This window comes from Neophocaena asiaeorientalis, unplaced genomic scaffold (genome assembly GCF_003031525.2).
Source record: "Neophocaena asiaeorientalis asiaeorientalis breed wild unplaced genomic scaffold, Neophocaena_asiaeorientalis_V1.1 scaffold86, whole genome shotgun sequence".
NCBI classification, from domain to species: domain Eukaryota; kingdom Metazoa; phylum Chordata; class Mammalia; order Artiodactyla; family Phocoenidae; genus Neophocaena; species Neophocaena asiaeorientalis.
Genome location: NW_020175039.1, coordinates 324791 through 352463, shown reverse-complemented (window position 1 = coordinate 352463; position 27673 = coordinate 324791). Strand labels below are relative to the sequence as shown.

The following is a 27673-nucleotide window of genomic DNA, read 5'->3' as shown; positions in this document are numbered from 1 at the left end:
CCAACGTGCTTCCTAAACGTATAGCAGGACTAGCGTCCAACCTACAGAACAGGTATTGTGTGCCAGCCCTCGGCTAAGCGCTTCGCAAGCGTTATCTCCGTTACTCCTTATAGCTACCCGTTAGGAAGAATGAACTATTAGAATACTCCAGGTCATAACTGACCAGGAGCAAAGTAAACACACTGATTTTTTAAAAATACTGCCGGGGGCAAAAGTACGGGGAATGTGGAAGTTCAGGAAGCTAAGATCAAAGGGCTTAGTTTAAATAAATCTTTCCATGAAATACTGAGTAATAGTGAGGGGCCAGAAAGAGAACCAAGCTTTCCGATTCCCAATCTATGGCTAGAAAAAAAATTGCCAGGACTATTTGAAGTTATAAACTGGTCTGGGGTAAAAATAAACTTATATGATTCTAAGAATCTCAAATCCTGAGAGAATGGTTTGAACTGGGGTGTGGTTTAGTGATAGAAATATCATATAGTTTCATTGAGCAAGCGTGTTATTACATGCGATTGGGAGTTTTATTTATGAGGCAGTCTAAGGAAATTTCAGATGCTTTGGGAAATTAATTCCAACTCTGGAGAATAAAGTATGAAAGAATTCAAGTTGGGGAAGCATTTAATTATCTGTGACAAGAGAAAAGCTCAATCAACTTTTTGACTCTTTTGATTAGATGATATTAAACATATGGCTATTTATTAGCATCTGGAATTTCCAGTTGGAAATCTGAAGTATCTGTACTCATCATTATCAAATTATGATGTGGTTATTGATGCTGAGACAGTGTAATATAAAATATCATTATTTACCTGATGCATGTAACTCTTGTATTGATTCTGAAGGTGTCAAAGGATCTGGAGTTATTAAAAATAAACAAAAAATTCAGATATATACATACTCAGATACACACTGTATTCATTATGTGTAATTTATACTGAAAAATTAAAATACACTGTCCTAAAATATGAGTGAGTCCCTTCAGTAAAGCTTTGTTTTTCAAGACAAGTACCTTAGGTTGTTTACTTCTTTCCTTAAAAATGAATGCCATAAACAGAATTATTTTAATTCTTAGCCTTCTTCTTGGACACCTTTTTGTTCTATCAGAAATCTGCTTGCTACAAAACATATTTTTATGTTCACTGTTGATAATATCATATCTACACAGAGACTGTCAGGCCTTTTTCCGAGCTACTGATAAGTAGTAAACAACCAGAATCCAAATGACAAAAACAGGTTTGATCCTCTTGAGTGTCATAACCAGCCTGCCTAATGCAGTAATATCTTGGCACTAGTTCACAAACATAAAACAAAACAAAAAGCAAAAAATGTTACAGTCCAAAATAACTTTTCCACCCTTTATTCTATGAAGGCATTTAGATAAATGTATTTCATAAATTGGAAAAAGAATGGAATAATGTATACAGCTTGTATTTAAGATTGACATGACAAAACTTTTATAGGCTTGATAATGTACGTTACTTTCTCTTTCCTTCCAAAATATTGGTGTGAGCTATAATACATATGAAGAGGCTCTTTACCATCTTAGTTTCTGCTTTCCACGAATATCAAAACTGTGCCTTGTAATTTACTCATGCTTAGAAGTATTTAACTAATCAATTTATTTATTTTATTGAGGTATAATTGACATATAACATTATATTCGTTTCTAGTGCACCACATGATTTGATATATGTACACCTTACAAAGTAGAAGTAAAGTATTTCAAGGTCCTAAATCATTTAAGTATTTTCTATGTAGCTTGATGTTTGATTAGTTTCTGATGTCTAGATGGGTGATGCTTATTTTCTACCATGATCATGCTGATATGTGTGTGTATATACATATTTTAGCAAAAGTAAGAAATGAAAATATTGTCTATGGACCATTTATACTATAGTAAGTATGGTAAACAATATGTGAGGCCCCATTTTTACCTGTGCGCCCATCTCTGCCTCTTTCTGACCCAGAGTTATTGAGTATTTACAATGGTGCTCATTTGCCTGCCTTCTTTTCTCCCTTTCAAGGTAACAGTTTTCTTTGTATAAAACTCATTTTGAGGAATTGCATTTTCATGTACACACATTGATAATCTTAAATGAATTTATACTCATAAAGTATAACTTTTCCTCCCTGTAATTTTATGTCTCTCAAAATCAAAGGAAAGTTGTCTTTTGGAGCCAGTATGGTGAAAGACAGTATGGGTCTAGGTTAAAATTCTTTTTTTTTTTTTTTTTTTCGGTACGCGGGTCTCTTACTGTTGTGGCCTCTCCCATTGCAGAGCACAGGCTCCGGATGCGCAGGCTCAGCGGCCATGGCTCACGGGCCCAGCCGCTCCGCGGCATGTGGGATCTTCCTGGACCGGGGCGCAAACCCGTGTCCCCTGCATCGGCAGGCGGACTCTTAACCACTGCGCCACCAGGGAAGCGCAAGTTTAAAATTCTTTGATTTACAAGCATCAATTTTATGGTTTTCTTGGCCTTCTCATTAATGAAAAAGGAAACATAGACAAAAATTGAGAAATACAGAGCTGTATTCTTTACCACATGCCACCAACTTCTGCCTTTTAACCCGATTACCTGGGTCTAATCCCTCGTGACAACTTCAGACAATACCAACATTGAAGAAACAGGAAAACAACAACAAACAAACAAAGGCAAAACAAACAAACAAATATATTTGTTCCCGTTGTAGGAACAGACAAAAATTCTGGGAATTATTACCTGGAATGTTTGCTGATCTTATGGGGAGACACAAAGGAATAAAGTGTTCATGCTGACATACTTCTTGGAGGAAATCAAATTTATACTGGCATAAGGTCTGAAAAAGAGGCAAAGAAACGACTATTATTCACACACTAAGAAAGTTAATGGAAAATCTGCACTTGAATCTTACATCTAAAAAGGAGGTGGAGTTACTTTTGTGTGACCACTGGGTCACTGTTAAATTTAAAGGATTTTGTCCCCTCTGAAGTGGTAAATGTAGTCAGGCCCCCTGTTTTTGGAGATTGGACAAGGCCTGTCCAGGAAATGATCCCACCTGCAACCTACATTGAGCTTCTATGAGATACAATCTTACTCAGACCTATTTTTTGCTTCTTTTGGCATGTATGTAACATGTTTATTCTGGGAAAAATAGGTCCTCACCACACGTACAGAGGTTTTCAACTACACTCAGCTCAAAGAACATATCACTCCAATCAACTCCTAAGATCCAGTGCTAAGGAAGACACTGGTGCAGATAATCTAAAATTAGAGTGAATCTCTCTCCATCTGCCATCTATTTATTTATTTATTTTTTTGCGGTACGCCGGCCTCTCACTGTGTGGCGTCTCCCGTCGCGGAGCACAGGCTCCGGACGCACAGGCTCAGCAGCCACGGCTCACGGGCCCAGCCGCTCCGTGGCACGTGGGATCTTCCCGGACCGGGGCACACACCCGCGTCCCCTGCATCGGCAGGTGGACTCCCAACCACTGCGCCACCAGGGAAGCCCCATCTGCCATTTATTTTTGGAGTACGTTATCTAAATCCACCTCTTCCCTGCCCTAGCAAACAGGTCTGTCATTTCAATAATGTTTTGAGTAGGACAGAGATAAACGAAGTGCAGACATGGTCTAAGACAACAACACAATCACATAAGTAGGAACTAATTGCATGTTCATAACCATTCTATTTTCATTGTCGTGCAAACTAAGTAATCAATTTTTAAGACCCAGATTGTGTTCACTGTATTCACTAATATCTGCTAACAAAATAAAATATATTCCATTTGCTCAGATATTTTAGAATCATATTTTATGGCAACTTTAGTCAATAATTTAAAATACTGCCATCTCAAACGAGGGTAGTATCTGACTTAATCCTTTGCGCATCCAAGTGAAACGAAGCATAATTAAATTACATGGTAGTCATTCTTCACTGAGTATGTTCTGTTTGGTTTTTGATAAAATATATAGTTTAAGTTCGCTGGAATTATACCTAAAATGATCTTCTGAAAATGTCATGCATAACTGGAGCACTAATGAAGGATATCCTTCCAAAAATATTTACAGAGAGAACTGGATTCTCAAAATCAAATGACATATAACCATGTAACTCTCCTAGCCTAAGGTAAATCTCCACTGCCAAAAAATAATGTTCAGGCTCCTAAGCATAACATGAAAGGCTCCAAGAAGATCATTATTTATTTTTGGCTTTTCTATATTCGTTACTCTTTCCCAATACCTAGATAATTTCCCACTGGGGACTTATCTTCCTCCCAGTGGGTAAAGGTTAATGGGGAACTATTAATTCAGGTGCCCTGTCTTCCCTCCCTAAGAGGCAGGCATGTGACCCGAAGCAGGTTGGTCACATGCTTCCTCTCTGGAATGTAAATCTTAAGCCGAGTATTAAGAAGGAGAAAAGGGTCCCATTTGCTTATTTAGACAGCAGCAGACCCTGGCCACTGGTTCATCCTCTGTGATTACTCTTGTGCCTGGAAGTGCCTTGGTCACTGCTCTTTTCCAAGCTTAGTTCTCCAGCTCTTTCATCAATGCTGTTTACCCCAATATCCTTCCCCCAAATTCCCTTTTGCTCAAATTGGAGTAAGCTTCTGTTGCTGCGAGACAAAAACCTTAACTGATAAACTTTCACGGTCTGGTCCACTTCCAGTCTTATTTCCCTCTAGCATATGCCATACTCATACTCATAGCTCAGTGGTTCTCAAACTTGAGAATGCACAGGAATCACCTGAAAGTCTTGTTGCATTTCTGGGCTCCACCCGTGGTAGCTCTGTTCCGAGATTTCTGGGCTCCACCCGTGGTAGCTCTGTTCCGAGATCACTGGTCTAGGAACCACACTTTGAGAACCGCTGCTCTCTAGACAGTACCGTTCCCTATCTCCCAAAACATAGCCCCTATTTGGGTAGGGTGATCAACTGTCCCATTTTGCCCAAGACTGAAGGTTTCCAGGGAAGTGGGACTTTCAGTGCTAAAACCAAGACAGTTCCGAGTAAACCGGAGGCAGAAGAATTGCAGGTGGAAAGAATCACTCCTTTCACTGCCCACAGGAAATAAAAGTGGAATGTAAACACTCTCATTCCACACTCCTTTTTTGTCCCCCGTGAAGGAAGGACTGGGTAGACTTACTGAGCACGTGAACCGTTTTAAAAGGCTGCCTCTCATTGGTATAGAAATTATTTTTTGATATGGATAATGCATAGGTTATTGTTTTAGACAGATATACAAAGCAAGCACTCCTGTACGTGGTTCTTACCTTGGGATCACCAGAGGAGAACATGCTGATGTAACTGTTAACCGTCTTAAACACAAAACCCCGGTCCATAAACGTAAAGCAGCGCTAAAAAAGTAAAATTCTAAATTCAGACGTTTCTACTTTAAGGATCATTAAAGATGTTAGAAAAGATGATTAAATATATTGAAGTAAAATAACATTTAACTAAATGAGCTGTATAATAAATGTCTTAAAAATCTCTGTAATATGTTTAAGCATTCATCCACATATGGCAACTAATTAAAATACTAGATACAGTACACACACCAGAAAGTTACAAACCCATATTTATCAATTTTATAAAACATCTCTTGGAGCTTTGCAATGAGGCTTTCCTTTTAATATAGAAAGTTTTAGCTTTTACTTGTCTATTTTTAAAAACCACTTAGTTACATTTTATTATTATTTTCTTTTAGTTATTCGATTCCATAATTCCTCAGGTGAAGAAACTTGCTGTGCAACATTGGGTAGGAACAGGGCAGAGACATGTCAGGAAAACCTTTTAAAATCTCACTGGCTGAAAAATAAATAAATAAAATAATAAATTCTCACTGGCCTCCTTCAACAGAATAGCTTTTCTTTTCAACCAAGGCAGCTTGAATTTGAAGAGTGAAGGTAAGAGATCCTGGGATTTCTATCAGTGAGCTGCTCACTGCCTCTTTATTATGTTGTCAATCCCTCTTAACTGGAAAAACGAGAGCCTTAAACAGTAGGTAGGTTTGGAGTCAGGCAAGCGTTCCAACTTGGTACAGCACCCACTCTCTCTCCCAAAGACCCACGGCCATGTCACCAGTAACCAAGCTACACTGGCCAATTACGGCACTGGAAAAGTGTGAAGTGGGCATGGACCATAGTTACTGATGCAGTATCTTGGGGAGGCACTATAGCAGATTGGCATATGGGGTCATCACTGCGTGTGTGGGGGTTGCATTCTACCCAGCCACATGTGTGTGAGCATGCGTACTACATGGGAACATTTCTCAGCTGCTACGTCACTCAGCATAGAAGCCTTCTTTCTCGTCCAAAGAGCCCTGTATGGTCCATTGTACTGGTTTTGCATCTCTTAATCTCTCCTCAATTTTACAAACAAATCTCTTTTCTCAGAAAGGACTGAACATAAAATCTTGTTATAGGTAGTCTACCAAGTGCAAAGTCTCCCACTGAAATACGCCCGTGTGTAAACATGAGCTTTTTTTTCTAATAACATTTTTCCAGTTTTTTGGTCATTTATATGTTTGTTTTGTTTCCTTTTCCATTTTTCTTTGTTTTCTTCTGAGTTTTTTTTCATTACCTATTCATTACTGTGTTAACATACTGCTTCATTTATATTTTCATTTTCAATATGGATTTAAGTTCTTTCAATAACTCTCCCCTTAGAAAAAAGCAAATGGCTCCCATGTCCTCCCACCTCCCAAAAGAACAGTGAGGAAAGGTAGACAGCAGAGCATAATCATAAGCGCAGAACACGTAGAGCACCTATAAGGGGAGGATGGGAGGAGAAGAGGGCTTTCATGTCTTCTACACTATGTAGGCTCCCAGCTAGTGTGTCAAATCCTCCCAGGCTCTCCATCTGCAGAAGGAAGTCCCGACTGGTGACCCTTGGACTATCCCCAATATGGAGCTCCCTCCCCAGAAGACCTCTGCTGTCTCTTTCCTGCTGGGAAGAAGCTTGTGTCTCACCTTGCAGAGAGAGGAAGACCACCTAGTATAACTGTGGGTTCTAGAAACTTCTCAAGAAACAGTAAGAGAAAAGAAGCCCTTTGGTGAAGACACAGGGCCCTTTGATTAGACAGAGAAGGGGTTGGTGAGTCCTGTCATTGAACAAGGGTAGTGGTGAGAAGAATGCTGCCTACCCTGGGGATCTAGGGAAACTCACTAAGACTTTCTTGAGATTTAAGAAGACTTTGTATGTGGTAAACTTGTCATTCTCTTTCTAAGGGACAGTGAGGGAAAAGGAGGGGTCATTCCTAAGATACAAAGTCAGCAGAATCAGCCTTCTTCCTGCAGAGAGCCCTCCTGCAGATCAAGCTTCATCAGATGTGTCTCTCCTGTCACCAGTCCCTTGTGTCTGGTCCATCCCAGCATCTTCTTAACCCCAGGCGAAGGGACCTCTCTGCTTTTATTTATCTATCTATCTATTTATTTATCTATTATTTAATGGTACGTGGGCCTCTCACTGCTGTGGCCTCTTCCTTTGCGGAGCACAGGCTCTGGACGCATGGGCTCAGCGGCCATGGCTCACGGGCCCAGCCGTTCCGCGGCACGTGGGATCCTCCTGGACCGGGGCACGAACCCGCATCCCCTGCATCGTCAGGCGGACTCAACCACTGCGCCACCAGGGAAACCCCTGCTTTTATTTTAAAATAATTTATATTAACCTTCTATATGAGTAGAAAATAATTTATAATAGGCTCTGGTAAACTATGGCCCATGAGCCAAAACTGGCACACTGTTTGTTTTTCAAAAGTTTTCAAAAGTTTTACTGACACAGCTACACCCATTTGTTTATATATTGTCTACGGTGAATGGTCTATGGTTGTTTCTACGTTACAGTTGCAGAGTTGGGTAGTTGTCACAGAGACTGTATGTTCTGCAGAACTAAAAATATTTAATATTTGACCATTTATAGAAAACAATTTTGCAGATTCTTGATATAAAGGATAACTTATACCCTATCAGACTTTTTCTCAGTTTGGCTTAGTAAATTAAAAGCCAAATAGTCTAAATTACAATCAAAAATATATTTTTGTATATATGGCTGTTGCAATGAAAAAATGTTTATTTTGTCTCATCAACTGTGAAAGTCACAGTTTTACTCTATAGATGGTTCAGTGATGAGTTATGAAATCCCAAATTGCAAAACACACCACTGAGTGACTTTCCCTGTATATTTTACAAAACCTCTGGGCCCATCATTTCCTTTCCTTTGCCCCTGTGCTAGGTATTAGCTTATGTACCACCCACAGCAACTTTTGCATAGATGAAGTTTCTAGAAAACATTTATTTATTCCACAAACACAGAACATTTAAGTAAAATAGAGTAGATATGAAGACTTTCTCTTTTCACTGACTTGCTTATCCATCTTTTTTTTCATAATTAGAACTATCACAGATGTTTCTTTAAACATAATTTGCTACCAAAGTCTGTTTTTTATATTAGATGATTTCCAAATGATTTCCAAATGCTAATTGAAATAAAGTAGAGATTAGTCAGACGAGCATTGTACAATGCTTGTATGGTGGACTTTTATAATGTACAATATATTAAACTAATGTTTTCATTTATAAACTTCACATATAAGTATTGCTTTCAGTTTGCAGTTCATGGATCCACATATCTTATAGACTATATTTGTTTTATCTATTGTCAATCCATGCTTTTTACCCACTGATTTCACAACCACTGGTATCACCATTAGCTTTATACTTTGTGTCTTTTTTCATCTTGGACATTCATGTTAGACATTAGTTTATGTACCACCAGAAGCAACTTTTGCATAAATGAGCTCCAAGGAAAACATATATTTATTCTAATAAGTACAGAGCGTTTAAGCCAAAAAGAGTGGATAATACTAGGTCTTTTCCCTTTTTAAGAGACTTGCTTATGCAACCTTGTTTTTTGGAATTTTGGGAAGAATATTGCAGCTATTTCTTGAATGTAATTTGCTTACAAATCAGACAGTATGCCATTTTCCCCCAAATTTTCTTTTCCATCAAGCACTTCAAATGAACTACTAGCATAGTAATAAACCTTATTCTCATAGGTCTTAAAAACATGGTAGAAAACTAGAGTAATTTTTTTCTCCTTTGCTCTTTTCCTCCTCAACTCTGACCATCCCTTTCTCTTTCTGAAGCAAGAAAAAAAGCAAAAATAAGAGGCAAAACAGTGAAGAAAAAGAAATACAAGATGAGGACAAATATAGTATGCAATTTGAAACTGCATTTAACACATTAAAAAAGAAATTAGACTGAATTAAAACTCACCAAAGACAACTTAAGCTAATTTTCCATCTACCTCCATAGCCTCTTAACTTTGTTAGTAGTATTTATTTATAAATTCCCACACCTATCCAGGATGTTCTGGTGTCTACCACAGAGAAACAAGTGAAGTGGCTTCATCAGTAGTCAACAGTTGGGCAAAAGAAGGAATAGAAGAAAAACATTATCTTTCTGGTTGAATGTATTATCTGTTAAATGATACGCCATCATTCTACATTAGCTTTTCTTGGACTAAGCACATTTTTCTTCTCAATTCAATAGAAATGCCTGTAATTCAAAGAAATGATGCTAAATATATGTATGTATATATATATATGTTATATATAGTCACTTTATGTTGCTCAATACTTTGATAATTTTCCTTTTATGTGATTAATGCACAATATTTTCATCATGTAAAAAGAGCCTAGAGGTAATATAACAAAAATGCTAAATTCCCCCAAATTTTCCCGAAGTGGCTATTTGGCATCACTGTTAGAGCTGTATCCAATCCAAAACATCACTTCAAGGGCAGAAAAGCCCAAGAGAATAATATTGTCACAGTGCAGCTTCTTTAAAAATCTCCTTTTTCTCTTTAAAAATATTTAGAAGTACTATACTTGGCAACACTCAAGTAGATACTTTTCTTTAACCTTAGTTTTTGTTCTGTGTGACTCCAAACAGGAAAAAGTATCGAAAAGTATTTCAAGCAAGAAAGATGTAGAGATGAAAGTATTCATCTAATCCTGGTAGTCTTGACTTTTCATCATAAATGAAACTGTGACTTAAATTGACATTTAGAGTATCTCACACCCACTATCACGGAGGCTTGAATAGAACTGTGATCTTGTATAATTGTACCTTAAGAAATCTGGCAACGCTGTGGTTTGCCCTTCTTGTTTCTTCAAGTGCATCTTTGTTTTTCCAAATCATGTGGTCGGCTAGGCTCATGACAAGATTGTCCAATTCATTTTGGTAAGATTCAGGAAATCTTTGAGGCCGAGAAAGCTAAGGAAAGAATGGATCATTTCTTTATAATGTGACCTGTGAAATACTAAGCCTGGAAAACATAAACTGTAAGACTTACTACAAACAAAAAGTTGTTCTGAAAACTTGAAAGCAATAATAAAATAGAAGCCCTTTTAATTTCAAGGTCATGATTTTTATCATTTTCATTTAATGTTTCTTTCTATTTTGCCCAATAAGTTTTTCACTTTTTCATTATAAATTATAACATATATGAATTGCAGGCTATTCAGACAATGTAGAAATGTAACATTTTTTTATAACCTCTTAATTCCCCTCCTTTCCCTCTCCGGAAATAACTGCTATCAATGGTTTAATGAATATTATTCTAGATTTTCTTTGACTCACAGTTCTCTAATTTAAAAATCAATTATTTTGATTTTTTAATACTAGAAATCCTCCAATAAACAACTATAAGAAATCAGTGAATGAATAACTGAATGAGTACAGATATCGGTTTGTAATGTTCACTAGTAAGTAGTGAGTCCCAGCTAGTCTTTTTAAAACATTTATTTCAGCTTTATTGAGTTATAGTTGACATATAAAATTATAAGATATTTAAAGCATACACTGTGGTGCTTTCATACACATACACATTGTGAAAGAATTCCACCCTCCATCCCTCATCTACTTAATTAAGCCATCCATCAGCTCACATACATATTTTTGGGGAGAGAACATTTAAGTTCTACTCTCGGCAAATTTCAATTACACAATACAGTGTTATCAACTATAATCACCGTGTTTTCCATTAGATGCTCAAACCTTATTTATCTTATAGATGAAGGTTTACACAAGCTAGTCTTAACTCAATGGTCCCAGCATATGCCACCACAGGTGCCTGTGGAACTTCACAGTCAAGATGTTTTGCCGCAAGATAAAAAGTGATTTGGCTGTGAGATTACATAACATACATTGAATAAAACTCTATAGGCCCCTAAAGACTGCCCGCAGTCCAGGAATCCAACCCCTGCCCCCCAATTTGAACTCCTGCACATAAAGGGAAAGTTTCAGGCAGCTGAGTTTTCCCATTTCAGTCTCTACTTGGTGAATTTACACAGCTTCTTTGCACGAGATAGGTAAGATTCATTCATCTTTACAAGTTGGCTTTAAAATTAGACTCGCATTTTCACTATAGACAGAAACAGACAATTGAGAGTTAGACAGTGCCATATTCTCTAAAATTCTGAGCACCCAGCCTTCCATGAGGCAAGAAAAAAAACCACGGAGGCTAAAATTACAGGAACTGCATAGAACAAACAGTGATTAATTGTTGGACGCTGGAGCTGACTTGGACTGGCTTTTTTTTAAGCCATTGTACCAGGACATGACTGTATAGGCATTTTGAGGATTTCATGGTTACCCCCTGTATATATTCCAAGCTTATTGTTGAAATCAAATTAAGTTAACAACAAATAAACCTAATGAATTTAATTGCAGACATCATTTTTCATCCTGCTGTGTACCCTGGGGAAATAAGGGTAAACAATTCACCTATGAAAGCAACAATCACTTTTTAGATAATCAAAGCACATTTGTAGTTTTCCTTTTTTCATTGTGTTAGTCCTCCAAGATACATTAAACATATCAATGTCAACATTTTCTTCACAAGGACATACAGTAATACCTTGGACTTTGATAACCCGTCTGTTCCTCTGTCTTTTCTGCCTTCCTTTCAAACTCCCCTTGTAGCCTACTCCTACTCTTAACCCAAAGACATGCTGCTCGGTAAACACACGAGCAATATTTTTAATTGTTCTCTGGAAGTCTATCCCAAGGGCTTGAGGCGGGTGAATTCCTGAGCTGGGGACGGTGGATTTTCTCTCTCAGGGCAGGGGAGGAAGGGGGGTAAGGTGACAGCATGGTTGAATCCCAAGCTGCAGAGCTGGAACGCGTTGGAGAACCTGGGCTATGATATGGTGGAGGTCCCAAGGATCAGGTGCAGAATGCAGGGGCTGAATTTCAGGCATTTGGGAATTTCGTTAAGAACAAGGGGCTGATGGGAAACAAAAGGTGTAGCCAGTACAAGAAAACTTTGGCTACTAGAGCTCAGTGTTGAGAAGATATTCAGCACTTGCTAGTAAATAGGAATTCGCCTTGGACAAGAAAGCAGGGGTCACAGGGAGCTGTTATCTGCCTTTCAGAGGACCAGACTAGGGGATCTGACTTTCTCACATCTCCTTGATGATGGAAGCTTTTTTTAATAGCAAAGAAAGCTATTCACTTCACAATTAAAAAATAAGAAAAGAAAATGCAAATAGCTTGGGAGATGTTTATTGTGAATGCTTTCAAGTCAAATGATGGTATCTGGTCTTCTCCTACTGTGATAAATAGAGATGGCTAGAAAATTGGAAGGCCGTGCACCTCTGGAAGAAAACTGGGTATGGTGATTGCTATGGAAGAGGATAATGAAAAGGGAACTTGAATGAGTGAAGATAAACTCTCCTTTACTATGAGTTCCTTTATTCTTAGGCTGTTCATAAGGGTGTTTTCTGACCGATCTATTTTAGCAGATACATACTGGTGGAAACTAAAGGATTTTAGTCCAATTTGTTCTTTTTACAGATGGGCGAACAGACTCTGAGACGTTTAGTGTCTTTTTTAAAAATCATCTAACATGTTAGTGGCAGAGCAAGGATTACAGTGGTGAGGTTTCCTGATACAGCTTAAGAACAGAGAGATAGGAATCATTCTTATCTTCATGTTAGATTTTCTCTTCCTCCCGGACAGGAGGCTCTTATCTCTGGAAGTAGAAGAGCAGACACAGCTGAAAAGCAAACATAGGACTTAAGAACTAAGAGTTATGGAATACCAGAGATGATTAGATGTGCAGCCAAGGCAGGTCTGTTATGCTTATGTCAAGGCCATGTTTGGAAAGGCCTGAGGTCTGGAGCCATGGATGGGGCATGTGGATGGATGGCCCGAGGATGGTGGCTTGGCAGACTCCCCTGAATCCTCAGTGCCCCATCCCTCTCTATTAAGAGTCAGCACTTCTCCTGTGTGGGAATACACTGCAAAGGTCTCTCCCTGCAAGACGCCAGGCAAACCCTTCGAGAGCTGTCCTTCCTCCTCTCCCGGAGCTCAGGCCATGAACTGGGATTAAATGCCAGCTTAACTCAGCTGTGAACCTGCTGGGCCTAATAAGGTAAGGAAGAGCGTGTACCCCAAGGAGTTGTAAGAATTAGTTAGCAGGTACCAGCAGGAGCCACAGTGGGAGTACCACTGAGATTGGATGTTGAGTGTGTTTGACCAAGATGGCCAGAACCTAAGAATGGATAAATTCAAATTCATTGACATGAGGGCACTTTGTCAGGACATGGGCTTAAATAAGACCTCAGGAGACGGACCACTCACTGTTAGCTGGCTCTTAGAATCCTGGAGATGGCTCATTTTAGGCAGAATGGAAATGCCTAGGTTGCCCTGGCAGATGAATGAGGAAGGAATAGAGAAGCAGACGAAGGTGGACACGTAGGAATGGAAATATGAGTCCAGAAGACCCACTATCCACCACGGCCATCAGGAGGGTAGTGGGGACCGACATCCCTAAGACCGTTCGGTGGCGTCTCCCATCTGCAGGTGAGAGAGGCAGTCACGGTGTTGGCTCACTAACAGTCATGAGGATGAGGGGCATCAATATAACAGAGGCCATGTGATTGCACCTAATCTCCAGGGGCCAGGGGGCTGCGATTACCAAAACAAATGGCAAATCTGGAGAGCAGCCAAGGGGGCTTGACTCTCAGGGAGCTACAGAGCTGATTAATGACATGTTGGAAGCCCTAGGGACGAGACAATCAGCGGCCAACAATGGCGATGCTTAAGTCCACCAAGAAGGCAAGGCTGGACAATCGGGAGGTGAGGATGTTTGTTCCAGTAAATAGACGTGAATCCTCTCTCTGTTCTTGGATCTCAGTCAATTTTCAGATCTGGTACATGCTGACTGAAGAGGAGGCAGGGTCCCTAAAGAAAGCCCCCTACAGAACTTTGGTAAGTACATACTGTAATGATTCTACTAGTCCTTCTCCAAGGGCTTTCCTCAGGTGACGATACTAGGCAGAGGGGAATATTCATATATTTCAAGAACTATTGGCCACAAGATCTGAGTTGATACTGCTATCTGGAGACCAAAACACCACCATGTCCACCAAATTAGAGTGGAAACTCACAGGATTAATAAAGTTGCCCTGCCCAAAGTTCTGTTAGCAGAGAGTCCACTGGCTTCAAAAATCCACCAAACAGCCATTTACCTGGTCCAAATGTTTAATTTGTATTGACATAATTAGCATCTAGAGTAACCACACACTGGATGTTTGGGAGGGTGAGACCATCCTGGACCACTCTGGAATGAGGGTTTGGGTCACAACACAGTAAGTCACCAAGACCTTCAGAGCTGCTGGCTGAGGGTGAGGGCAATCTAGAATGGATGGTAGAGGGGGGAGGTGATGACAACCGCACAGGGTTCCAAGACCAACTACAGTAACAGGGGCTACAGTTAATCCCACTAGTCTCCCTCTTGTAAGTTTCCTTTCAGGAAGGAGAGGCCCATGGGAACTGTGGAGGAGAAGATTCATAATCATATGTGAAAGGTAGTGTAAGCTGTGGACTGTGGACCACGGGTGGCAGCCGAGGATGTGCATAGCTCAGATACTCCCTTGAGGAAAAGTCTACTGGGATGAATGAAGTAACTACGAAGCCTTTGGGACCCACCCAAGAGCTCATGCCAGGCTACATTCTCTCCGGCTGCTCTGAGTAATTACTGAGCTTGCAGAGGTAACGGAGCCAGACCATCTCCCCGATGCAGGACTTTTGTCATGACATTCTTTGCTCTCAGACAGCCCATTGGCCCACCTACAACTTTCTCACTGCAAGCCTCTTTCTAGCTGATCCTCCTTCCTTTGCCATCTCCTTTCACAGGTGTCAGACCTTCCTGTCCTTTTGCCTGTTCCTTTATCCTTTGTAGTCATTTTTGTACTTCTAATTTTGTCCTGGCATCTGCTTCTGAAGGACCTGTACTGATACACACAATCATGTCTCACATTTATTGGATGCTATTGTATTACCTACGATCGTACCTGAATTTTATTTGTGTCAATCAAGTGCTGTGCCATGGATTTTAGGATAATTGCAAAGAAGAACCAGGAATGCTGTTAGGAAAAGAAAAGACAACCAGAAATTTATCATCTTATAGCAAAATAATGATAATTCCATTCTTCACAACGTGCAATTTTATAAAACGTTTATCTTAAAATGTATTCTTTGAAATTCAATGCATCAGAGCAATAGTATACTCTCCATTATGTTAGGATCATCCTTAGCAAAGTTCTAATGGTAAAAGTAAATACCAGATACTTCTGTTCCTCAGTCATCTCAAAGACTGTTTAAACTAAAACAAGATACTGGTTTGCTAGACATGGCTGAGTAGACAGTAGTCTTATGAAATACTTATTCATTCATTGGGTGTTCTATCTGTTTTACTTAGTTAAACAAAACTAAGTAAAACTTTTTTATCTTAAAATATGGTGTAGCAGACCCACCCCTAACATTGCCAGGGATAGAGGCAAGAGTGAAAATGGAAGCCACGTGTGAAACTATCTAAAAGTTCAAAGTCAAGTTAGCAGAGTCTTAAATAAAATATGTTGGATCCTCCTATCTTGACAAATATAACTTCATGACAACTTGGAATGCTGTACAAGGACGTGGGGCTCACCCCCTCTTCTCACCTGAGGCTCTGCCCTACACTGAGGGGCCTGGGGCACGTGGGTGACTGTCCAGCCTGCAAATCCAGGCGCTGCCCACAAACTGGTCCCTCTCTCCCACCAAACACGGCTCCCCTCTTGGGTCTTGGGTTACACTCCAGATTTTCCCTCTGAACAATGGACTTAGGAAAGAGATCTAAGCATGGCCAGGAATAAACCTATAAACCCTTTAGGTAGGGGCTCCTGGGGATTCTTATAGGTGCTGAAGAGGCGGTAGGGGCTCCCAGGAGCATTGCTCTTGGCTATTCTCATACTTTTTCTTATGAGAAGGGGTGCATTTGGAGAAGATCAAAGCAGATTCAAGAGTGGAGGCCCCTCTTTCTTGGGTCTAAGGGTCTTGCTTAACCCAGATGCAAAAAATATACATCACATATTGTATACACTTACAAAGAATACACTTCCCTGAGCCTCTTCCCTTCCCAGCCTCTCCACCACAGATAATGATTTTGAATTTTGTGCTCATCATTCCCTTGCTTTCCTTCATAATTTTGCTACCAATATCATACATCGAAGTGATATTCAGTTTTGCCTGCCACTGAACTTTAAATAAACGGAATCATCCTGTATGTATTCTCTTGTGATTGCCTTTTCAATTCAACAAATGCTTTTCTGAGGTTTGTTTATGTGGAGCTAGGTAGCTGGGGGTCCTCTATTGTCACTGCATCACATATATAATCCCAATTTACCTATCTGCTCTACTGTGGATGGGCATCTGAACTACATCCAATTTTAGGCTGATACCAACCACGCTGTTAAGAACTTTTGAGTACTGGGTTCTAACGCTGGAAGATTGACTGAGATGAGGAAGAAAGGACGTTTCAGCTCTAAAGGGGCAGCTCTGGCTTAAAAAGGGGGTCATTCCTTAGTAAACTTGATATTGGAAGTGAAATTCATGCTGTTGGGAATAGTTAATTAACACAAGGCACCCCACCTTGTCCTAAATAATATTTTTAACCACCATGCCAAATGTTCGAACATTTGTCTCTTGATTCAACTGACACCTGTCACTCTCACTCCTCAGCACTCAGCCCCCCCTCCACTATTTACCTTGAATCCACCAGGACCAATCCCATTGAGACTCTTGCCTCTGTTCACGTCTGATGACAGAAGAAGCCCCACTCCTCTCCTGCCCTCTGGTCTCCGCAGGTGCTGCACACCCCCTTGTGTATCTCACTGCTTCTCATCTCCTGAAACCCACCCACCATACCTTTGGTCTGGAACACATGGTCCATCACCAATAAAATCTCCTGAAGATGGAACTTCTCCTCCAAACATTCCCTTTGCCTTGTCTTTTAACTGAACACTGACTCTCCCCAGAGGACCCTGCTGGAGAGGGTGTGGAGAGAAGGGAACCCTCCTACACTGTTGGTGGGACTGTAAATTGGTACAGTCACTATGGAGAACAGTATGGAGGTTCCTTAAAAAACTAAAAATTTAACTACCATATGATCCAGCAATCCCGCTCCTTGGCATATATCCGGAGAAGAACATGGTTCAAGAGGATACATGCACCCCAATGTTCATTGCAGCACTGTCTACAATAGCCAAGACATGGAAGCAACCTACATGTCCACTGACAGACGAATGGATAAAGACGTGGTACATGTATACAATGGGATATTACGCAGCCATTAAAAAGAATGAAATAATGCCATTTGCAGCAACATGGACGCTGGGCAGGCAGCTTTCTTCAGCAGCCCCGCCTCCACTCTCACCCCACTACAGTCTATTCTCTACGCAGCCATCAGAGCGATCCTTTTGAACCAAGATCAGCTCAAGTTACTCCTCCACTCAAAGTCCTCTGACGGCTCCCAGTTTCTCTCTGAGTGGAAGCCAAAACCCTTGCAATGGCCCACAGGCCTTACATTACCTGCCAAACCTCCCGCTGCCTCTCTGACTTCAACTTGCCTCCGCTTTTCTTTGCTCACGTGGCTTCAGCCACATTGGCCTCCCTGCCATCTTTCAGGCGTACCCACTAGGTGTGCTGCTGCCTTACAACGTTATACAGGTCTTCCCCTCTACCTTTTTTTTTGAAATATAGCTGACTTACAATATTATATTAGTTTCAGGTACACAACATAATGATGCAATATTTTTATAGATTGTACTCCATATAAGGTTATTATAAAAATATTGGCGATATACCCTGCGCTCTACATTACATCCTTGTAACTTATTTTATACCTAACAGTTTGTACCTGTTAATCCCCTTCACTTATTTGTCCCCTCCCCCCACTCCTCTCTCATCTCAGAACCGCTAGTTCATCCTCTGTATCAGTGAGTCTGTTTCTGTTTTGTTATATTCACTTGTTTGTTTTACTTTTTAGATTCCACATATAAGTGAATGAAATTTTGCTATTTGTGACATCATGGATGAACTCGGACAGTATTATGCTTAGTGAAATAAGTCAGACAAAGATAAATACGGTATGTTTTCCCCTCTACCTTTAATGTTCTACCCTAAACATCTCCAGCTCCCTCACTTTCTTCACATTTCTAGCTGAGGTATTACCTTCTCCATGAGCTCTACCTTGACCATTCTATTTAAAACTGCAAACCTCACCCTGCATACTCAGGACTCCACATTCCATTTACCTGCTCGACATTTTCTTTTCCTATGCTACGTCTCACCTCCAAACGTACAATTTAATTAACTTTGCTATTATGTGTGTCATTTATTGCTTTTATCCCGCAGTAGAATGTAAGCTTCCCAAGGGCAGAGATCTTTATTCTATTCTCTAAATGCAGGCCAAATGCCTAGGATGGTGAGGATGGTGCTTGTCATAAGGAAGGCACTTGGAACGTACTTGTTGGATAAACTGAATGAATATACTCATACGGATAATTGAAATTTAAACAAACAAGCCGCTTGGCCCAGGAAAATTGGATGTTAGTCAACTCCTGTTGACGCTTATTGATCCAGCCTTCAGCCTCCCCTTCTAGCTACTTACTAATCAATCATCTATCTGTCAAGTCATGATAGATAATTAATTTAGCAGGGGACTAAATTCACAAGTCTATAAGTTACATCTTTCCCAGCTTCTCACCATCTCTTCTTATATTACTACAAATGCATGTGTTTCAACTTTTGGGGGTCAAAGAGTGGCTGTTTCTCTGCCTCTTCTCTGCCGTCAGTATGTTCATGACTACATCATTAATCCTTTTGTTGGTAGTTTTCCTCTTACTGTGCCTGAAAACCCAATAAACTTTATTTGGGGTACACTTAGCGTTTTTGAATGTTTTGGGTCATTCTTAATAGTCATTCGTTCTGCCTTTAGGCCAAAGGACTTAACTTGAGTCCATTCTACTTGTTAAAATGATCTATTCTCTTGACATGGATCTCTTTTTCTTAATAGGTTCATATGTTACCGTTTCAACATGAAGCTTATACCAGAAACTATTAGAGAAACGATCTATAAAAATCAATGACTCCTATCACCTTCAGGGTTGAGTGTAAGCCATCCCAATGAAAGGACCGTCTTTAAATTCTTTACCTTCAGGACATGCTTGACTGTTGTGGAGTCATTTGATTGCAAAAGACCAGTCACATTTTTAACCAGTTCCTCATGTATAGTTCTCTCCTTGCATGCCGTGGTCTTGAACACAAACTGAAGAAAATCCAAAAAGTAAAAAAAGTTAAATACTTAAAAACAAAGCATCAAAAATTACGTTCCAAGAATAACTCATGTCTCAAAATTATCTGCTCATGCCAGATTTTGTCATGAAATAAATGAAGGCCCAATGATAAGTGTAATACACACCTGCTCCTATTGAGGGCTTTGCACAGGTAAAGCCTTGCTCACCTAAGTTCTCCTTGAAACGCTCTTTGTAGAAATCACAAAGAAGATCAGAGAGCAATTTAGAGGGTTCAAGGAAACATGGAGGGCTTTGACCCACCTACTTAGGATACATTTCCCCTTCTCCTTCCTTCCACTGGCAACAGGTGGGTGGCATGGTAGCATTTCTTCATCCTGAAAGGGTAGAGCACCCACTCAAATAGCCAAGTGGGGAGGCAGGCGCCTTCCAGAGGCCAGTAGGTGAGCTGCCCACAAGCCCAGGGTCCACTACCATCTCATACTGAGACATGGCAACCAACAGGTTCATAATAATTGGCCATCAGTAAGATAACTAATGCTTCTCGCTTTCTTTTCTTAAAAGATTGGTGCTGGCATTCACCACTGAGTGCATGTCATGGTTTAGTTTTCCATATTTCTTCATATATTTTAAGTATCAATTCATGCACGTATATTTGAAATACAAAATGCTTATTACTGAATTATAATATTTTACTTATGAGTTGGGTTTGCCTCAAGGAAGGTCATTTCTTCATAATATTCAAAATTTGGACTTCACTACAGTCAAGGATGAATGCAGGCAAGAAACAAAGCAGAGGCACTTTGCATTTGGGTCTGTAATTATTTCTTTGAACTTCATAGGCCACTGACATCTAAATCATTCTGATGGGGCCTAACTTCTCCACACTCATCCCAAAGGAGAAAAACAAAGCTAAGAAATGCATGAAACTAGCTAAAATCAAGAGTCGTATGATTTTCCCCCTCATGGAATATGACTCATATGAGGGTAATGTCATCAACTGTCTAATCCCATGTGCAGTAATTCAGCCCCAAGGGCATTTTGACTAGCTCTTAAATTTAAAAAATTTTGGCTAGACCATATCAGTCCTACGAATTGCTGTGAACAATGGCATTTAATTAGACTGACCTTAGGTATACATTTTTGAAAAAGACATGGTGTATGTGTGCATTTTGGATATCGTAGATGGAGTGAGTTAGCAGCATTTAGCACCACTGAACTTGAAATGGTGTTTAGATTACTTCTGAATAGGTTTGAATTATATCAGCTATCCCATCTTTCAAGGACATCAAAGCACGTATTGGTACCAGTTTTCATTATACTCTTAGGTGTGGGGCTTAATGTATATGCTAAAAAATAATTTTTTCCACCACGGGTAAAAAAAAGTCATACTCCTTGGTCAAGGTCAGGCTGTCAGCCATGTACTGCAGTAGGAGACAAATCACAGAATCATAGACCTAGATGTTCATGTGGTCTCCCCCATCTCACTTCACAGAGGGGAAAAGTGAGGCTCAGAGAGGCTGATTGCTCCAAGTTAACTATTTAACCTTAACTAGAATGTCATTTTCCATCTGCTACTTTAATGCTCTTTCCAGAGTAAAATTCCAGTTGGTTATATTTATTAGGCTGTATTTGTTTCAGATATATGAAATTATGTTATAAAATATCTTTAGGAATTTTTATCAGCTTGAAATTCCACATAGGTGTATTTCTAGATTTGAACCACTTCAAAGCAAACTAAATACACAGCTTCTTACATTACAAAATCAAAAGATCTCATCAGGATATTTCAAACATCCTGCTTAAAAATAAAGACCTTTCCAGGGTGCATTTCTAGGACAATGCTCCAAGAGCACCACAGATAACATCTGAGAGCTGATTTAAGGCTCTCACCAGGAACTAGCCTCAGCTGTCACAAAAATAACTGCAACATCAGTGGGTTCTCAATGCAATTTTCAGTGATTCCATTGGAACAAGGTAAATAATATGTGTGTTGAAAAGGAGATGACTTTGTGTAATAAGGATTGGGGAATTTTTTTTCTTCTCAGCCCCTTTGGCAATTGAAATGGAAAACTGGGGTAAGTGTTGAGAGAATGAAAATTCTATAGATGATTTCTGTTGAACAGTAAAGTCTTCAATACCCTATAAAAGTAAGCTATGACTCTGTCTTAGAGAGCAAACTAAAAATGCATTTGTAGGTGGAACTGGCCTTTTGCCATTGAATTGTAGATCTTATTGGGTAAAATTATACCATAGGGAAATTATTGTGAAGAAGCTCTTTTTGGCGTATGGGCTATTTTAAGGAATGGCACACACTCATACTTAGATATTTGGGAAGACATCTAACATTTCTGACAGGTAGGAAACATGTAAATATAAAACTGTAATGAGAAAAATTCCTCACTGATGGCATCTCAGAAGGGTTCACTCCAGAATAAAATTTCTAGTTACTTCCTTTTACGGGAGCATTTCTGTCACAGAAGACGCCAAATTCTTCTCTAGTCACCTTTCTAGACATCTAAAATATATGGATAAATGTCTATCTATATATTAATGGAATATATCTTTTAATAAAAAGGTCTCTGTCTCTTAAAGATACAATCTGTGCATAAATATTGAAATTTAGGTCCTCTATGAATCATAAAGGAATATAAGGTACTTTCATTTATCTCTGGGTGGATTTTTTCTCTTCACTCAATAAGATGACTTTTAGGTTGGAACTATAATGTGCAAACATCATCACAAGTTCATTGGCATTAAGTCACAGGCCAACTGAAAATGAGAATATAAATATATCCGAGTGAACATCTGACGAAGGCCACTGAAGGATGCAGTGCACACTGATGGGATGGGCTAGTGGTTCATGCCAGAGGATAAAGGACTTAACATACCAGAAGCAGGTACAAATATACAGTAACTGGGAAAATGAAATAATGCCTGAGAAAACAATAAAAAGAGCTAAGAAAACATTACAGAAGAAACAGCACATTCAACAAACCAACAGGAAACATCTTCCTTAAATTTATAGAGGAATTTCATTTATTTGTAATGTTGACTTCAAAGGACAATACTTTAGTTTTCTCCTCTCTTTCTTTGCTCTCTCTCCCCATATATATATTCATTTGCACATGTACACATTATTTATACATTTATACATTGAAACAATACATTGAGCCCATCAATGCAAAAAGAAGGAATTCTAAGTAGCTAAGGGGAATGTCTGATATGACTGTGGTAGGCACCGTCTAGCTAAAGGGGGAAACTTCCCACTTGTTGCAGACAGGAAGTGAGAAAAGCCACACAGCACAAGGGGATATGACCAATGCCCAGGTGGCAATTTTGTACCTTAATATAGGACTGGACGCAGTGGTCCAGCTGCTCCTCATGGCACTTGGTCACGATGTCCGTCAGAACCCTGGAAAAGCAATGCTGTTGAGTGGACTTTCTGGAGAAGGCAGGAAAATACCACTTGGTTTGTCACTGGAGTGCTTGGTAAACTGGGTGCTTAATCGTTGTTGAATGAATGAACGAACCAATTTCAGACTCTCCCCACCCCCCTTATCCCCCAATACTGGGTGTTTAACATCTACAATACCCGTTAGCCATTTCCAACCATGAAATCTCTAAACACTACGATATAAGTAATGTATTATGGCTGCAATACCATACTGGAGACATTTTTGCCCAAGTCGTATGTGCTATTATGGTCTATGTGTTTGCTGACATTGTCTTCTTGGAAAAGGGATCATTTTTAGTACCTTATTAAAACTTCTTTAACCTCCAACTACCATGTTCCACTTTAAAAGGGCTAGTCTTCCAACCTAGAGGTGTTATATACATGCTTTTGGAAAAACTAATTAGTTTAAGATGCAGGTTTTTGGGTTTTCCCTCTTAGCTGGGTTAGGGTTTCCAGTAGCACTTGTGGTATGGGCTGATTTCTTCACATTAATACTTCCAGTTACTCCAAGGCTGTAGGGCTTAGGAACAGCCCAGAATTTCAACAGATCTATCTGCTGAAATACTTAGGAGTTTTGCCAACACAGATGCATATACTCATGTTGAGAAAGGCATAACTTGAAGGCACAGTTGGGGCCTTCTAATCTGGCTCCAGAACTGCCTGGTTGTAGTGCTGTTAGAGATACTTTAATTTTCTAGAGCTTTACTTTAAAAATGACGCTAAAGGGGACTTCCCTGGTGGCGCAGTGGTTAAGAATCTGCCTGCCAGTGCAGGGGACACAGGTTTGAACCCTGGTCCGGGAAGATCCTGCATACCATTGAGCAGCTAAGCCTGTGCAGTGCGACTACTGAGCCTGCATTCTAGAGCCCGTGAGCCACAACTACTGAGCCCACGTGCCACAACTACTGAAGCCGGTGCACCTAGAGCCCATGCTCCGCAAAAAGAGAAGCCACCGCAATGAGAAGCCTGTGCACTGCCATGAAGAGTAGACCCCACTCGTTGCAACTAGAGAAAGTCTGCGTGCAGCAATGAAGACCCAACGCAGCCAAACAAACAAACAAACAAACAAAAAACTGACGCTAAAGACTCTCATTCTGAAAGAGGCTAATAATATGTCTGTGAGTTATGAAGGTACTGGAAACATTTCAATGTGAAGAGTAGTTTTTTTCCAGAATGCTGTAACTAATATTTTAAAAAAAGTGAACTTTAGAAATATTTGATTCAATTATTAATCAAGAATTCTATCTCTAGAAAGAGGAAATTGTAACTGCCAAAGTCACAAGACAGATTAGTAATGTTGAAAGAATATAGTACAGGCAAATTTAAAGTGAGAACAGCTGAAGAAAAATTGAGCATAAAAAAATAAGATCCAGTGGGAGAGAAATGGTACAGCTATTCTGGAAAGCAATTCAGCATGTTATTTTTAATTAAAATTTAAAAAAATTAACATCTTTATTGGAGTATAATTGCTTTACAATGGTGTGTTAGTTTCTGCTTTATAACAAAGTGAATCAGCTATACATATACATATATCCCCATATCTCCTCCCTCTTGCATCTGCCTCCCACCCTCCCTATCCCACCCTTCTAGGTGGTCACAAAGCACTGAGCTGATCTCCCTCTGCTATGCAGCTGATTCCCACTAGCTACCTATTTTACATTTGGTAGTGTATATATGTCCAGGCCACTCTCTCACTTCATCCTAGCTTACCCTTCCCCACCCCGTGTCCTCAAGTCCATTCTCTACATCTGCATCATTATTCCTGTCCTGCCCTTAGGTTCTTCATAACCATTTTTCTTTTTTTAGATTCCATATATATGTGTTAGCATACGGTATTTGTTTTTCTCTTTCTGACTTACTTCACTCTGTATGACAGACTCTAGGTCCATCCACCTCACTACAAATAAATCAATTTCGTTTCTTTTAATGGATGAGTAATATTCCATTGTATATATGTGCCACATCTTCTTTAACCATTCATCTGTCGATGGACACTTAGCTTGCTTCCATGTCCTGGCTATTGTAAATAGAGCTGCAATGAACATTGTGGTACATGACTCTTTTTGAATTATGGTTTTCTCAGGGTATATGCCCAGTAGTGGTATTGCTGGATCATATGGTAGTTCTATTTTTAGTTTTTTAAGGAACCTCCATACTGTTCTCCATAGTGGCTGTATCAATTTACATTCCCACCAACAGTGCAAGAGGGTTCCCTTTTCTCCACACCCTCTCCAGCATTTATTGTTTGTAGATTTTTTGATGATGGCCATTCCGACTGGTGTGAGGTAGTACCTCATTGTAGTTTTGACTTGCATTTCTCTAATGATAGGTGATGTTGAGCATTCTTTCATGTGTTTGTTGGCAATCTATTTAGGTCTTCTGCTCATTTTTGGATTGGTTTGTTTGTTTCTTTGATACTGAGTTGCATGAGCTGTTCTTTAATTTCTTTCATCAGTGTCTTATAGTTTTCTGGATACAGGTCTTTTGTCTCCTTAGGTAGGTTTATTCCTAGGTATTTTATTCTTTTTGTTGCAACGGTAAATGGGAGTGTTTCCTTCACTTCTCTTTCAGATTTTTCATCATCAGTGTATAGGAATGCAAGAGATTCGGCATGTTCTTAAAACCGACACATACAATGACCTTATGACCCAACAATTGCTCATTTCAAAGAAATGAAAACATGTTCACCCCAAATGTACCCAAAACTGGAAACAACCCAGCTAGCCTTCAACAGGTAAATTTTTAAACATTTTTTGATGTGCAATACTAGTCAGAAATAAAATGGAGAGAACTATTGATTGATTGATGCAACAACCTGGATGAATCTCCAGAGAATTATGCTGAGTGAAAAAAGCCAATCCGCAAAGGTTATATACCGTGATACTATATAATTCCATATCCATGTGTATATATATATATATATATATAAAATATATAATTTATATATGAATTGAAAATAGAATATATAATAAACCCATCAATTTATTATATGAATATGTGGAGCACAGAGTATATTTTAACATATTATAAAATTTTATATATTCATATTATATATAAAATTGCAATATAATATATATAAAATTCTTAAAGTAACAAAATTTTAGAGATGGGGAACAGATTAGTAGTTGCCCGGGGCAAGGAGTGGGGTTTGAGATGACAAAGAAGTAAGTGTGTCAATAAAAGGGCAACATGAGGCATCCTTGTGGGGACGGGAATATTCTGTCTCCTGATTCTATCAATGTTAATATTCTTGGAGTGATATTGTCCTATAGTTTTGCACAATGCCACCATTGGGAACATCTAAAGAGAACATGGACTCTCTCTGCATTATTTCTTAGAACTGCATGTGCCTCTATCTCAAAATAAAAAGTTTAACTAAAAACACAAAGTTAAAAAAGAGGTCTAAAACTTTACTTGAATGATAGTAATAGATGATTAGAAGGTAAGAACTCCAGAGTGAGACATACTTAACTTTGAGATACATATTCGAACGAAATGCAAGCATACACAATCAGGTGGCCATTCGGTTATAATCAAAGTTGTGTGTAACCACAGCTTATAAAATCTCTTCCCCTAAGGCTGTGTGCTATGGATACCTGGTCACAGTTGTGCTTATTTCATCTTCTTCATTCTGCACCAGAACCCTGAAGAGCTGATTCAAGATTACCGGCAGGAAACTCATGATTGCATGAATCTTTTCCACATTCAATAAGTTCTGTTAAATTGGCAGGACAAAAAAAAAAGGCCATTGATTAAATTTAAAGCACATTCTTTTACTGACGTTCTTCAGAACTCGAATATGACTACTGTAGCTCACTTTTGTTTGACTTTATTTTTCATGGCATTTAGCATAACATACAGGCATGGGGGTAATGTTGCAAGGACTCTACATCTAATTAACTAATTTAGAGTCAATTGATTCTGATTTTCAATCATTTTTATTTTGAAGAAACTGATCTTTGCTTATTTTTTAATGAACACACAGACATCTTTTAGGAATTGTGAAATAAAATCATTTAGTCTCTGAATTGATAAGGTGTTTAAAAATCTTCGATAATAATTACCCCTTAGTTTGCTGCTCAGTGCAAAATGTAAAGGTCTGTTTTGCCCATTTCTACCCTGGAGACCACTGCAGCTATTTGCATGTCATGTTACCTTACAAGAACGGATGAAACTCGAGGTAGGTGACTGAGACATATCTTTCTCCCTTTTTTGGCACTGTCGGAAAAATGCGTTCACATGTGGATCCTGAAACAGCAAAAGAAAGTCTTGATTTTTGATGACATGTAAGCTGTGGAACAATCATGGTGATGGGAGGTGAGCCCTTCTGTAGGACAAGATGCCTTGATGTGAGGTAATTTGTCCAGGAGGCATAGTGACAGACCTCTCATTTTCACAGGCATTCCAGCACACAGAGGGCTTGACCTGAACTACAAAGTCCCCTCTCTCTCCTATTTCACTCTCAGAGATTTGTTTTCTTTCCGGGCCACATGATAATGGCTAGAGAATTACTTCCCTTGTCTCTGTGCTTTCCTTTCTTTCTTTTTAAATTGTCTTCTGTCATCTTCCTTCCACAGACTTCTACCAATTTTTCTTAC

At 39.4% G+C, this 27673-nt stretch overlaps 1 protein-coding gene across 7 annotated transcripts in view; it reads right to left on the bottom strand.

Annotated features, from left to right (window-relative positions):
- Positions 1-27673, bottom strand: part of DOCK10 (dedicator of cytokinesis 10) — a 209120-nt gene that overhangs the window by 40946 nt on the left and 140501 nt on the right. For all 7 annotated transcript variants that reach the window (XM_024763121.1, XM_024763126.1, XM_024763127.1 and 4 more), the window contains exons 23-31: positions 27231-27323; positions 26672-26790; positions 22964-23033; positions 19519-19632; positions 15341-15412; positions 10107-10253; positions 5250-5333; positions 2721-2817; positions 810-854 (exon numbers count right to left, since the gene is read on the bottom strand). In XM_024763121.1, coding sequence (XP_024618889.1) covers positions 810-854; positions 2721-2817; positions 5250-5333; positions 10107-10253; positions 15341-15412; positions 19519-19632; positions 22964-23033; positions 26672-26790; positions 27231-27323 — 841 coding nt within the window. The remainder of the gene's footprint in view (positions 1-809; positions 855-2720; positions 2818-5249; positions 5334-10106; positions 10254-15340; positions 15413-19518; positions 19633-22963; positions 23034-26671; positions 26791-27230; positions 27324-27673) is intronic.